This window comes from Eleutherodactylus coqui, chromosome 13, assembly GCF_035609145.1.
Source record: "Eleutherodactylus coqui strain aEleCoq1 chromosome 13, aEleCoq1.hap1, whole genome shotgun sequence".
Lineage (NCBI taxonomy): Eukaryota > Metazoa > Chordata > Amphibia > Anura > Eleutherodactylidae > Eleutherodactylus > Eleutherodactylus coqui.
In genome coordinates this window covers 128,515,622-128,528,249 of record NC_089849.1, presented here as the reverse complement: position 1 = coordinate 128,528,249, position 12,628 = coordinate 128,515,622, and the positions used below count along the sequence as shown (strand labels likewise).

At 50.9% G+C, this 12,628-nt stretch overlaps 1 protein-coding gene across 2 annotated transcripts; it reads left to right on the top strand.

Moving 5' to 3' along the window:
- Window positions 1–3,505: 3,505 nt before the first annotated feature.
- Window positions 3,506–11,469, top strand: LOC136588328 (zinc finger protein 547-like). 2 transcript variants are annotated; one of them, XM_066587453.1, is made up of 5 exons: window positions 3,506–3,606; window positions 7,541–7,705; window positions 8,054–8,245; window positions 9,318–9,441; window positions 9,518–11,469. In XM_066587453.1, exons 2-5 carry the CDS (start codon window positions 7,628–7,630, stop codon window positions 10,702–10,704), a joined length of 1,581 nt encoding a protein of 526 aa, XP_066443550.1. In that variant the 5' UTR covers window positions 3,506–3,606; window positions 7,541–7,627; the 3' UTR covers window positions 10,705–11,469. The 2 variants fall into 2 exon arrangements, with proteins under 2 accessions (XP_066443550.1, XP_066443549.1); XM_066587452.1 differs by having other exon boundaries at window positions 9,515–11,469.
- Window positions 11,470–12,628: the final 1,159 nt, after the last annotated feature.

The window sequence follows — 12,628 nt, the reverse complement described above, 5'->3', positions numbered from 1 at the left end:
ATAGAATCCATTCAGCAGATGGCAGCGTATAGCTGTGATATACACTCGTGTGAATAAAGCCTACATCAGGGCCCCCGGCCTTCCCATAATAGGCCCATGTTCATGGCCGGGTCGGATTCCACGAGCGAAATCTCGCAGAATAATTAGTCCCGAGGCCGCCACCATCGCCGCTCACCACTAGTGAATACTGGCAGGGGCCGTGGCATTCACTCACTGCGCTGCTAGCAGCGCTGATCCCGGCGCACACTGTGACATCAGTGTGCAGCCGGGATCCTCCTCCCCCTCCCCTGACGTCTCCTCTTAGGTTCCGCGAGAGCAGGAGGAGGAGGCGTCCAGCAGCACACTGACGTCACAGTGTGCACCGGGATCAGCGCCGAACAGAAGAGGAGTGGAGCTTCCAGGAGGAGGAGGAGAGGGTAAGTATGTGAGTCTCGGGGGTGTAGGGGGCCACTGTGGGGTGTCACTATTATACTGGGGGCTGCTGTGGGGTCTCAATGATAAATTGGGGGCCGCTGTGGGGTGTTACTATTATACTGGGGTCTCACTATTATACTGCAGGGGTCTCACTATTATATTGGGGGCTGCTGTGGGGTCTCAATGATAAATTGGGGGCTGCTGTGGAGTGTCATTATTATACTGGGGGCCGCTGTGGGATGTCACTATTATACTGGGGGCCGCTGTGGGGTCTCAATGATAAATTGGGAGCCGCTGTGGGGTGTTACTATTATACTGGGGTCTCACAATTATACTGCAGGGGTCTCACTATTATATTGGGGGCTGCTGTGGGGTCTCAATGATAAATTGGGGGCTGCTGTGGAGTGTCATTATTATACTGGGGGCCGCTGTGGGGTGTCACAAATACACTGAGGGACGCTGTGGGGTGTCACTATTATACTGGGGGCCAATGTGGGGTCTCACTAATATACTGGGGGCCGTTGTGGGGTCTAAATAATAAACTGGGGGCTGCTGTGGGGTGTCACTATTATGCTCTGGGCTGCTGTGGGGTGTCACTGTTATGCTGGGGCCGCTGTAGGGTCTCAATAATATGATGGGGGCCGCTGTGAGGTCTTAATAATATACCGGGGGCCGCTGTGGGGTCTCAATAATATACCGGGGGCCGCTGTGGGGTCTCAATAATATACCGGGGGCCGCTGTGGGGTCTCAATAATATACCGGGGGCCGCTGTGGGGTCTCAATAATATACCGGGGGCCGCTGTGGGGTCTCAATAATATACCAGGGGCCGCTGTGGGGTCTCAATAATATACAGGGGGCCGCTGTGGGGTCTCAATAATATACAGGGGGCTGCTGTGGGGTCTCAATAATATACTGGGGGTCGCTATGGGGTCTCACTATTATACTGGGGGCTGCTGTGGGGTGTCACTATCATACTGGGGGGGGGGTGTCACTATTATACTGGAGTGGTGTCACTAATATCGCTGGGGGGATCACTATTATCGCTGGGGCCGCTGGGATGGGGCACTATTATCGTTGGGGCCACTGGGGGGGGGGGGCACTATTATCGCTGGGACCGCTGGGGAGAAGTGACTATTATCGCTGGGACCTCTGGTAGGGGAGGTCACTATTATCTCTGTGGCTGCTGGGGGGTAACTATTATCACTGGGGATGTCACTATTATTGCTGGGGGGTAACTATTATCGCTGGGGCCGCTGGGGGGTAACTATTATCGCTGGGGCCACTGGGGGGGTAACTATTATCGCTGGGGGGGAGGTCACTGTTATCGCTGGAGCCGCTGGGGGGTCACTATCATACTGGAGTGGTGTCACTATTATCGCTGGGGCCGCTGAGACGTGGCAGGTCAGCGCTCCCTGGCACCTCTAATGGGTGGGGCGGTGGAGGGTGCTTGGAGCTTGCTGGAGGCTGCTGAGGGTCCAGTGCCAGGTTGCGCTGACGGCGCCATGTACTCCAAGGGGGCAATGGAGCTATTAGAATCAACTATGGCCGCAGCGGCTTCCTGCTCACAATCCGTCTCCAGGGCGGCGATTCTGTTGCCGGTTGTTATGAGAAATTAGCCACAAAATTTTCTGCAGCCAAATTTCCTCAGCCTTGGCGCCCCGTGTGCCCCCCCCCCCCCCGGCCGCTGCGCGGGGCGCTTATTACCCCCATCGCGGTATAATGCTCCCATTCAGTTCAATCGGGCTCGCAGACATGCGTTCGACCGCGGCGCTGACCGGTGCTTTCCAATTTCCAAGCGCCGTCTGCCCTATTTTTCAGCATTTAGCGCTCCTCACCACCCTGCGGCCGGAGGCGAAAGTAAGAAGCACTGTGCCGCGTCCGTGTGCGAGAGTGGCCTGAGGCCGTCGTCACATGAGCGCATGCGCTTTGGCACGTGTATTTGCGGATAAACGCTCCTTTCTTTGGCCGCACGTTGGCTTTGATGCTCCCGCCATCGAAGAGTTCAAGATGGATTCTTGTTCTGCGCAACACGAGGTATCCCGCGTCTCCGGGCGGTCTGCGCTCGCATCTGAGCCCCCCATTAACTTCTAAGGGGAGTCTTGTTGCACAAATACGCAGGAAATTAGGGCGCGGCGTGTTTTACAGGAAATCAGCGCGTGGTCGATGGGTTTTATTCACTGCATATCTGTGCGCTCGCAGGTACGCCGGCTCGTTCACACCCGTGGAAGTGCGTTTTGGCCGCGCAAATCCCCCGTATGTTTGTGCGATTGGAATGCACTTATGCGCTCGTATTTTGCTGCACCAACGTGTATTTGTTTGTGAAATTGCGCACACGGAAAATACTCGAAGTAACAGTGATTTTGCGCTGACACGCGCGGCGAATAAGCAGATTTATTGCGCATTTATTCCACTGGGTCTTGCAGTGCGCAGCATGGGAGGTCGAGCCGCGTGAACGAGAGAGGCAGAAATATGACCCGCATGCTTCTGAACAGGAAATACACAGGAGCGATTCTTTTTTTCCCCCCCGCATGGCGCCGTGCCCCATGTTTGGGCGTTCCCTCGGGCTGCGCGGTGCACGCCGATGCGATGCCTCCCATCGCAGACCCTCCCGGCGGATCGCTGCCTCTCTAAGGTGAGGCGAGGTGTTTTTGACACAATCTGGCATCTGCAGGTGAATCGCACGTTCCCGAGCGCCATATTGGTCCGCCTTCCACAGCCTGATACCGCGCTCGCTGCGTGACGTTAGCCTTATGAACGCCATCTTGTGCTTTTCGATGTACGTAATTGTACTGAAAACCGCGTTTGTTTAACCGTGAGGCGGTTTTGCTGTGAAGCTTGCAGGTAATCGGCGCTTCTGCCGCAGACGCCGGCGCTTCGTGATAATAACGCGGTTTTCCCTTGTGAACGCAGCTATCATGAGGCTCGCAGCGCTCAGCCATGTGCAGCCCGGCTCCAGCTTCTCGCTTCCCCCCTTCCTGCACATCTCCCAGGATGCATTGCTCTCTGCAGCCTCAGGCATGATGGGAGTTGTAGTCCAGGGAGCCCCTCCCCCGGCGGCAGGATGGAGGCTTGGGTCCCACAACCTGGAAGTGAAGTGAAACGCAGCAACAGGAAGTGGAAGGGCAGGAAAAAAAGAACTTTTATCTGAGAGTGCCGGAGGAAGAGGATCTGCAGCAGCAGCGGCGGCGCAGGTACGGACCTCCCAGCAGGGGTTAATCTGCATGGTGCAGCCGATGCATTCAGGGGGTCCTGCGTTACCATGGTAATGGCTCGCTGGGGACGTTAACCCCTTAGGGGACGGCGTGTTAATTCAGATCTTTGCTGTTCCTCCTCGTGTTTTCCGTCTCGCTGCTTTTTGCGGGACGAGTTGTATTTTCTAATGGCGCTCTTTAAGGTACTGAACGCGGCGCAGTGAGAGGGGAGGCGATGCGGCCATCTTTGCGGCGTACGCTGACACGATCGGCGCCGCTGTGTTCGCTGCCTGCTTTCTAGAAGTACGATATCTACTTTCTGTCGCCATTTTCTGAACACAATGAGCTCGCCGTTTTTCCGTTTGGCGTGGCGGCTGGTTGGTGGTTTCTATTCGCACCATTTCGGGGTTCGTGCCTTTTTTAAAAATCCCTTTTTATATATTTTCCCTAGAGACAAAGGTGACCCAAGAACGCATGTCTGTCCTTTGTGTGTCCCACCGGTCCGTACGAGGGACGCGGCGTTCGGTAGCTCAGACTGGCGGACGCCGCCGCACTAAATAGGGCTTTGTTTTATTTGTTTAGATTTTTTTTTTTTTTTTAATATGAGAGAGGGGCCTGAAACTTATGGTGGGGCGGCCGCTCGGGACCCTCAGCCGCAAATCGCAGGCTTTACATGCTGCTGAGAGGGTTAACAGCTGCAGTGTTGTTGCATCTGGTCTCCTACAGAAGACGCGGGTTGGTCAGGTTATAACAGGCCACGCCCCTGGATCAGCCTTCCCTGCTGCTGGGCCGCCGGGGAATCGCAACGCAGGTTTCATCACCAACACAGAAAGGGGTTCTTTACTGTAAGAGCAGTGAGACTGTGGAACTCTCCGCCTGAGGACGTGGTGATGGCAGGATCCATAGAGGAGGTTAAGAGGGACTAGATGTCTATGATATTACAGCATATAGACATTAGGTGACCAGCGGGTTGTTGGTAGAAGGATCTTCTGAGCGCCGGACTTGGGTCTAGAAGGAACCTTCTCTGAAGTGTGTTGATCCGGGGATTACTCTGGCTGCCATTATGGAGTCGGGAAGGAATTTTTCCCCCAGATGGGCTAATTAGCCTCTGCCTCTTGGGGTTTTTGGCTTCCTCTGGATCAACAAGGGGTGGGGGTGGAAACAGGCTGAACTAGATGGACATTGTCTCCCTTCGGCCTATGTTACTGTGTTTGCTAGGGGCAGGGTTGCTGCTGCGCACTGCTGTACGGGAGGGACCTGAGCACCTACACTGACAGCGGAACCACCTGCTGCGGTGGAGGGTGAGCAGCCGGTGCAAGCTGACAGGCCAGTCCAGCAGGGACCTGTGTGAGGAAGGACGGCCATACCAGCGGAGACAGCAGCCCAGATGGTCTGTGAGTGCGGCGGTGGGACCACCGCGGGGATGGACTGTGAGCTCAGCGGTGGGGAGACGGGATGTTACGGTGCTGCGGCTGGGAGAAATGTCAGCTTTCCAGGGGGATAGGTGGTACTTGTGGAGAGGTGTGCATCTGGCAGCGAATCCGCTGCTGTGCCCATCACATAGCCCTACCCTCTAACCCACGCCTCCCAAACCATGTCTTTCCCCATACATCAGGTGGAGACCAGATACAACAATACCAATGACTGGGATCAGTGTGAGCGCTCGGCGCGGATGTTGGGGGAGGAAGACAGCTGGTAGCCACCTTTTATGGAGCGGCTCTGCACCTGGGGGACATAATTGGATGCCCTGTTGGGTGAAGGGGTTAATGTGTAGGCCCTAGGGGCATCAGACTGTTGGGGTACGGGTCTATGAGGCCACAAGCGCCAGTTAGTTACACCTCACAAATTATTCAAAAAAAAGAAATCGTAGAAAGCTGCCATATACTTACCCATTTACTGATCGAAGAGGGCCGGTAGAAGCACCACAACCCCCAGCATGCAGACTGCTATAGCGAGGAGCCACCGCACAGGGGAAGGTACTGATGACCACCCACCCCCCTCCGTTATACTACGCAGCACTATACTTGCCCATAGATCAAGCATATACAGGGCATCGAGCCACATGGTACATGTAGTGCACCATGCAGGCTTACAGCCTATTAGTGACGCTGTATTTCAATCAAGCGGGCATACCTGCACCCTGAACCACACCGGCCCCGCCCCCCATCCACACGTGAGCTCACAACCCACGTCAAGGGTCCCGACTAACATAAGTGAGTGCGTAACACGACGCCCGCAGAATTTACTGCCTTTTCTTTTTGACACTTTGCTTTTAAACTATAAAAACCAAACAAGCCTTTAAAGGCCTCAGAATCCTTTTGATTGTCGTACATGTGAGCGACGTTTCCTGCATCGCACAGCGACGCCATGCTAGCAGAGAAGCAAATTGTGTCATGTTCCATCTTGTGCGTGCGCTCGCATCGCAGCGCCTATTGGAAGCAATGGGAGGAACAGCCGCGCCGGAGGAGCCTTCATCCTCAAAGTGACGCAAGGGCATTTTAGCACTAAAACGTCCCGCATCCCTGGGGAATTCACATGGTGGGGAGCGCGATATGGGGGCGGGATTCATGGCCCATATAGCGCTCACTCAGGTGAAGTTAGCCTCATACTCAGCAGTAGCTTTCCTGTCTTCAAGGATGCACATAGAAGTTATGGGGTCCCATAGTAACACTCAGAGCGGCCCCCCACCAAGAGACAAATGTTTAGAGGCAACATATTTCTAACATGGCAGGTGCAGATGCTGGCTCCAGACAGTAATAGTGATTACAGTGCAGTTACCTCCAGCAAAATGTATTTGGAATTGCCCACTTTCCCTTTTCTTATTCATCCGGCCCGTCTGTCATGACGCTTTCTTCCATCTACATTCTTTCCATTCTACCACCACCCCCATGCAGCTGTCACCAGGGCTGTGGAGGTAAGCCAAACTTCCGACTCCTTCATATATGACTCCCATTTACTGTATTACCTGGTAACATCACCACTGCGATAAGATGAGCCCCGTCCTCCATGTTTATGACGAAGAGAACACTTTTATAGGACATTTCAAAACCTTCATGAATTCTATGAAAGAAAATGTGCAACAAATTCTGCATTGAGGTAATTTTGCCATATTTATAATATAGATTTTTTTCTTCTTTTTTTAATAAGCCGGCTTTGGTGCATTTCTACCAACTGACTCCACAGCCCTGCCAGTCATCCCCCCTCCCCCACATATAGTACTTGTGGCCCCTCAGTAAGAGCCTCCCCTCTGTGGCCCCTGAAGCTTGTAGTGCCCGCTTTGTGTCTCATGTTTTATCTGAAAGTCTGGCCAGCAGGACACCACAAGTCTTCGTGTAGCTTACAGTCTTGCAGGTCCACACACTGCTGGAATGCCTCCTCCCTCACCCTCCTCCTCTCAGTGAGAGTGGGGGACAAGTCAGCGTCTGTCCTGAGCGAGCAGCAGGCAGACCAGCAAGACTGGACGTTTCAAAGAGACATGTGCTACTGGCTGGATATTCAGGGAAGCGTTGGGGACATTCAGCTTTGGGGTTCCCTTGGCCCTGTAGCTGTCCATGGTCTGCCTACGTTGGTGCACGCCCCTGACTACCTTGTCATATGTGTTGGGCCAGCAGCACTGCGCGCCATAGTGAGGCGATGGGACAACGAAAGTCTTGCCTCAACACCGGGAAAACGGGCTGCGAGCTGTGAACCTGATCTGAGACCGACGGCGATAACAATGACCCCCTGGCGGTTGGGAACGCCTGCAACAAATGGACAGAAGGTTCTCACAGTTTTCAATACCTGCCCTTGGAAAAACCATGAGATATGATTGGTTGCCAAGTGTAACATGAGGACTTCTATTTTCCACTAGTCTTCGTAGACGAGGTCCTTCACGTTTCTAGAGCTGGAGGTTCTCCGTCTAGTCGTTACACTGACCTTGTCTCCTTCACTTTAGAGTTGTCTCCGGCTGAAGTAACGTTCCAGTGAAGCCTATGTGTTTGATTAACAGTCTTGTGGACATCGTCTGACGTATCCAGGGAGGATGGACAAGAACCCAAGCCACCTCACCAACCGGATATTAAACCTTACTCTTGAGATCATCTTCATTCTCACTGGAGAGGTGAGGGATTATGGGAATTGGGTAACATGTCAACACTTAGCACCGTGGATAACAGAGGGACATGGATTATGGAACTGTACCCTAGATTTCACACATTTATATAGCACATACTTCTTCTGTAGCGCGGTACGTTACTTGATCTCCTCATTGGGGCTCACAGTCTAAGTTCACCTATTAGCATGTTTTTGGAGTTGGGGAGGAAACCTATGCAAACATGGGCAAAACATACAAACTCTATGCAGATGTTGTCCTTGGTGGGATTTGAACCCAGAACCCCAGAGCTGCAAGACAACATTGCTAACCACTGAGTATATAGTGATATTTATCAGGATCTCTCTGCATACACAGGATTACACAGTAGTGAAGAAGAAACCTGGAGAGTGTGTGACCCCCAGCAGCTGTCAAAGTGTGTCAAAAGGAAGGAGCGGGACCCAGAGACCAATGTGTGTACCCCCGGCCCACTCACTGATAGATGAGAGAAGCAATGAGCAGAAGATCCTCGACCTCAGCAACAAGATCATTGAGCTGCTGACGGGAGAGGTGAGACCGCCGGTGATGCCGAAACCCTAAAAAAATAACACTGAATGCCCATACACATTGGATGAAAGTCAGCGGGAGCATGGGCCCGTCTAGACTACCAATTTATGGTATGAACGAGCGAATGACATCATCGTTCCCTCGGGCAGCCTGTTTAGATAGGTGGATACATGGTTGGGTCGTTCAAATGAGAAATCTTTCAGAATTGTTCATTCCTGCACAAGTTAATGAGCGACTGAATGAGCACCGTTTAAAGTGAACGAGCCAACGATTATTTTCATGCCTGTTTAAAAGTAATGATGAGCGAAAACCGGGAACGCCATCTTCTCCATCCAAGATGGTTGGCACCACCCTCGTAGATACACTGCACAACTGGACAACTTTAAACTCTGGCTTCTGTCAATTTTAATGTGCACAGCAAACTTATCACAGTATCAACACACTGATATGCACTGGAACACATAAGAACTTCAGGGCTCACAACCCACAGTGTCTTCATCACTTGACCCACCTAGGGTGTCTAGGGAGCATCCTCCCCTCTCAGACTCATGGCAGACCCAGTCTAGTCCGCAGCAGACCTTAGGCTTATAGCTCCTGTAGCAGCCCAGCAGCCTCTTCCTCTGGCTTTCAGCAGGGAACTCCATGTGTCTGGAGGTTTTAACTCCTCCAACCACACCCCTACAGCTGTCCCTGCTGATTAGCACACAGAAGACCTGCTTTCACGCCCTCTGAAGGTCCTTCTGTGAATTACCTTGCCACAATATGTATATGGGGAAGTTTGAAGGAACAGATGTTGGCTGACATATACAAAAAGTATGAGACCCCTTATGGCCAATTCCACACAAACATATTAAGGTCCCATTTCTGTGCCCTTAATACTGACGTGTGTTGCGGCCCAACCATGGGCATTACTGACCCAAACGTTCACCAAAATCTGATGGTTTCAGTTCAGTAAATGCTGCTGCTGGGTCGGGACACATGGCCGTGCTACGACCAAAGAAAGGTGGCTACAATGCAATGTGAAACTGGCCAACGAGAGTGATCTGGATGGTAATTGTATCATTTTGTGTCTCAGGTCCCTTTAAGATGCCAAGATGTCACTGTCTATTTCTCCTTGGAGGAGTGGGAGTTTCTAGAAGGACATAAGGATCTGTACAAAGATGTCATGACAGAGAATCACCAGAACTTCGCATCTCTAAGTAAGAGGCTTCACCGCAATCCATAGAAGCACAATGCATTGTAGACATTTTACCTTGTTTGCTTTCCTTCCAGCAGATTTACCCAAAAATGTCACGTCTGAATATCAATCGTCTGCTGCTGAGAATGAACCAGTGTCATGTGATGCAGAACGCCCCGGGGACAGAAGGGTTTGTACCCCTATAGACCTTCTACAAGACGAATCTTCACACATTAAAGAAGAACCAGCGTCCTGTGAAGAGGAGAGGGTACTACACACTGAGATGTACGCAACGCCTCCAGATCTGCTACATTATAAGTCTATTCACATTAAGGAGGAACTATGTGATGAGCGGTACCTCACAGACCCCGACATCTATACCCCCTCACAACATCTCCAACAATACTCCTCTCCATACATCAAGGAGGAACCCGTCTCTTGGGATGGAGACCACCTGCTAGATATTGAAATCTATACTTCCAGAGATCACCTGAAATATCCTTCTACTCTTATTAAAGAGGAACCAACTTCAATGGAAGAAGGGGACTTCCTAGATGCCAACATTTATAGACCCACTAAGACGCGGTTTACAGCTATGAATCAAACAACGCACGCCTCTGGCCAAACATACTATTTCTTCGAGGAGCAAAACCATCTCAACAACAGCTCAGACTTCCTAGGACACAAAGCTTCTCAAATTTTTGAATGTACCAAATGTGGGGATTGCTTTAGAACAAGGTCACTCTTTGATGTCCATCAGAGAATTCACAAAGGGATGAAGATCTATCCTTGCCAAGAATGTGGGAAGTGTTTTAGTTGCAGTGCCCACCTGACGCTCCATCAGAGGGTCCACACTGGAGAGAGACCTTTTTCCTGTTCAGATTGTGGGAAATGTTTCAACCGTAACGCTCATCTGACGGTGCACCGCCGGATACACACCGGAGAGCGGCCATACTCTTGTAATGTATGTGGGAAGAGCTTCAATTGTAGCGCCAGCCTTATTGTTCATCGGAGAATTCACACAGGGGAGAAACCATATCCTTGCCTGGAATGTGGAAAGCGGTTTGCCACCAACTCCGACCGCGCAAAGCATCAGAAGGTCCATACTGGGATCAAATCTTTCTCTTGTTCAGACTGCAAGAAAAGTTTCAATTGCAAGTCTCATCTGATTAAACACCAGAAAGTTCACATCCGGGACAAGCCTTATTCTTGCTCTGTCTGCGGGAAGCGTTTTGTCCAGAAGGCCCTGCTAGTCTTACATTTAAAGACTCACACAAAGCAGTGATGTCTGATTTCTGCTGCTTAGAGGCTAGATTACATCCTGCCCCTCCATAGAATGCTTCGGTAAAGCTAAATTAGGAGCAATTACACCCAGTTAATGTCTTCTAAAGTCCGGAAGAGGAAGCCGAAATGAGGCAACCCTTCCATGATGATATGGTTTCCCTCCGCTAGTGAAGTCCGACGTTGTGTATGGCAATGTGCTGCATGGGCAGGTGAGATGCTCTGCACGGTGTATGGTCATGATAGGCATTGCATGGTTTATGGGAGGGTCTCTGAAGACCCTTACTGTATCTATGGAGGAGATGAGATCCCCCAGATTGTGTATTCTGAAGAATAGAAGGCGATGAGAGACCACAGACCTGCAATTCAGTGCTGCTGACCGCTCAAAAGAGCCACGCAGGGCACAGAAATCCCGTTAACTTCTCAGGATTGGCACTTGGTTTACATAGATGGCCCTTAGTTGGGTGTTAATGGCTCTGCTCGTTAATGGCTCTGCTCGTTTAGCTCTATTGAAGCATTTTGCTGATGTTCTGATACTATAACTAAAAGCCCAACAATATTTCCCTTGTGATCCTCTTACCTTGCGTTTCCTTCAGACTTTAGAGAGAATCCCAGATCTTCACCTGCTAAGGTATTGGTAACACTGAAAATCCACCAGCAGCCTTCGTGTGGCCACATTGACTTCGGTCTCGGTTTGCTGATAACTGCGACCTTTCGGCTTCTTAATGTAAATATGTTGATATATATTTATACATAAATAAAAGGGAAGGACTGAGAAATGTTATTGTCCTTGTATATCGTTCCATGTCAGAAGTCAACAACGGGACAATGAATCTCCTCCGATCAGCTAGTTGGGCCTTCGTGGCTTGTTGTAGTTTCAGCACCGAGGCGCGATCAAAGGGAAATCAAGGCAAGCCAACACCTTGAGTGTATACAGTGTGGCAAGGCGCAGCATCTGAAGGGGTCACTGCCGTTCCCCGGAAGGTTTGTAATGTTTCAGTGGGAGGCGCATGTCACGGTAACATCCATATGACTACCAGGACCCGAGGTCTGCACGCAGAACATTGCCCAAAGCATTGCCCTGCCTAGGCCCGTCCTCCCCCAGTAGAAGATGCGCATGCATCCAGTCCTTCAAAAACTCAAACCAAGTTTATTTCAGCTTCCTTCAGCCAAAGTTTTTGTTGTGGTTTTAGTTTGTGGGGGGAAAAAAGTCATAAATTTCATTTTTTTGGGCAGCTTTTCTATATAGACGTGTTTTGTTTTTTTTCCAAAATGGAGAAATGTTTGGCAAAGTACCTTTTGAGAGCATCTAGCGGCCGCTGCGCTATTCCTCTAGTATAGGCGGTGCTGGTTCCAGTATTTTGGTTGTTCAGTTTCACGGATGAGCTGAACAACTGTCTGCACACGGGGGTGGGACCGAACATCGGGACTTGGGTTAACTTTTTTTTTTAAATTGCCTAGAAAAATTGTGAAAAAACAAGGCATTTTTGCTAAAAGCGCTGATATGAGAAACTGTCCGTTATCCATACAGTGGAAATAAGTGTAAAGTACTTATAAATTCTATCATCTAATTGCCCACGGCAACATACAGGGTTAATACAAATGGTCCCCCGCTGGGAGACCCCCAGAACTCCGTTTAATGACACTCGGATACAGAAATTTACTATCAATGGAAACAGACTCTCAAAAGGATTTCTTCGCCCACATCAGACGTTTCCCTCAGAGGGGTGTAAGGTGGCCCCCTCCATCACCGGACACACGTGGAGCCGGCCGTTCCTGCCATACATGTAGCAGATCATGGCAGGCGGTCCGGGGGGCTTATAGGCTGTAATCACAAGGCATGAGGTCCGGGAACGAGGAGGAAGGCTATCACTATTGTTACCACCGGCACAGCCTGTCCATCTGTTCGGTAGTCGCTGCTCCCATAG

What these genes read in the sequence shown, in the direction of transcription:
- LOC136588328 (XM_066587452.1), top strand. Translation starts at nt 7,628, where the DNA reads ATGGACAAGAACCCAAGCCACCTCACCAACCGGATATTAAACCTTACT. An exon ending in TCTTCATTCTCACTGGAGAG is followed by an intron (nt 7,706 to 8,053) that starts GTGAGGGATTAT and finishes CTGCATACACAG; the next exon opens with GATTACACAGTAGTGAAGAA. An exon ending in CCAGAACTTCGCATCTCTAA is followed by an intron (nt 9,442 to 9,514) that starts GTAAGAGGCTTC and finishes CTTTCCTTCCAG; the next exon opens with CAGATTTACCCAAAAATGTC.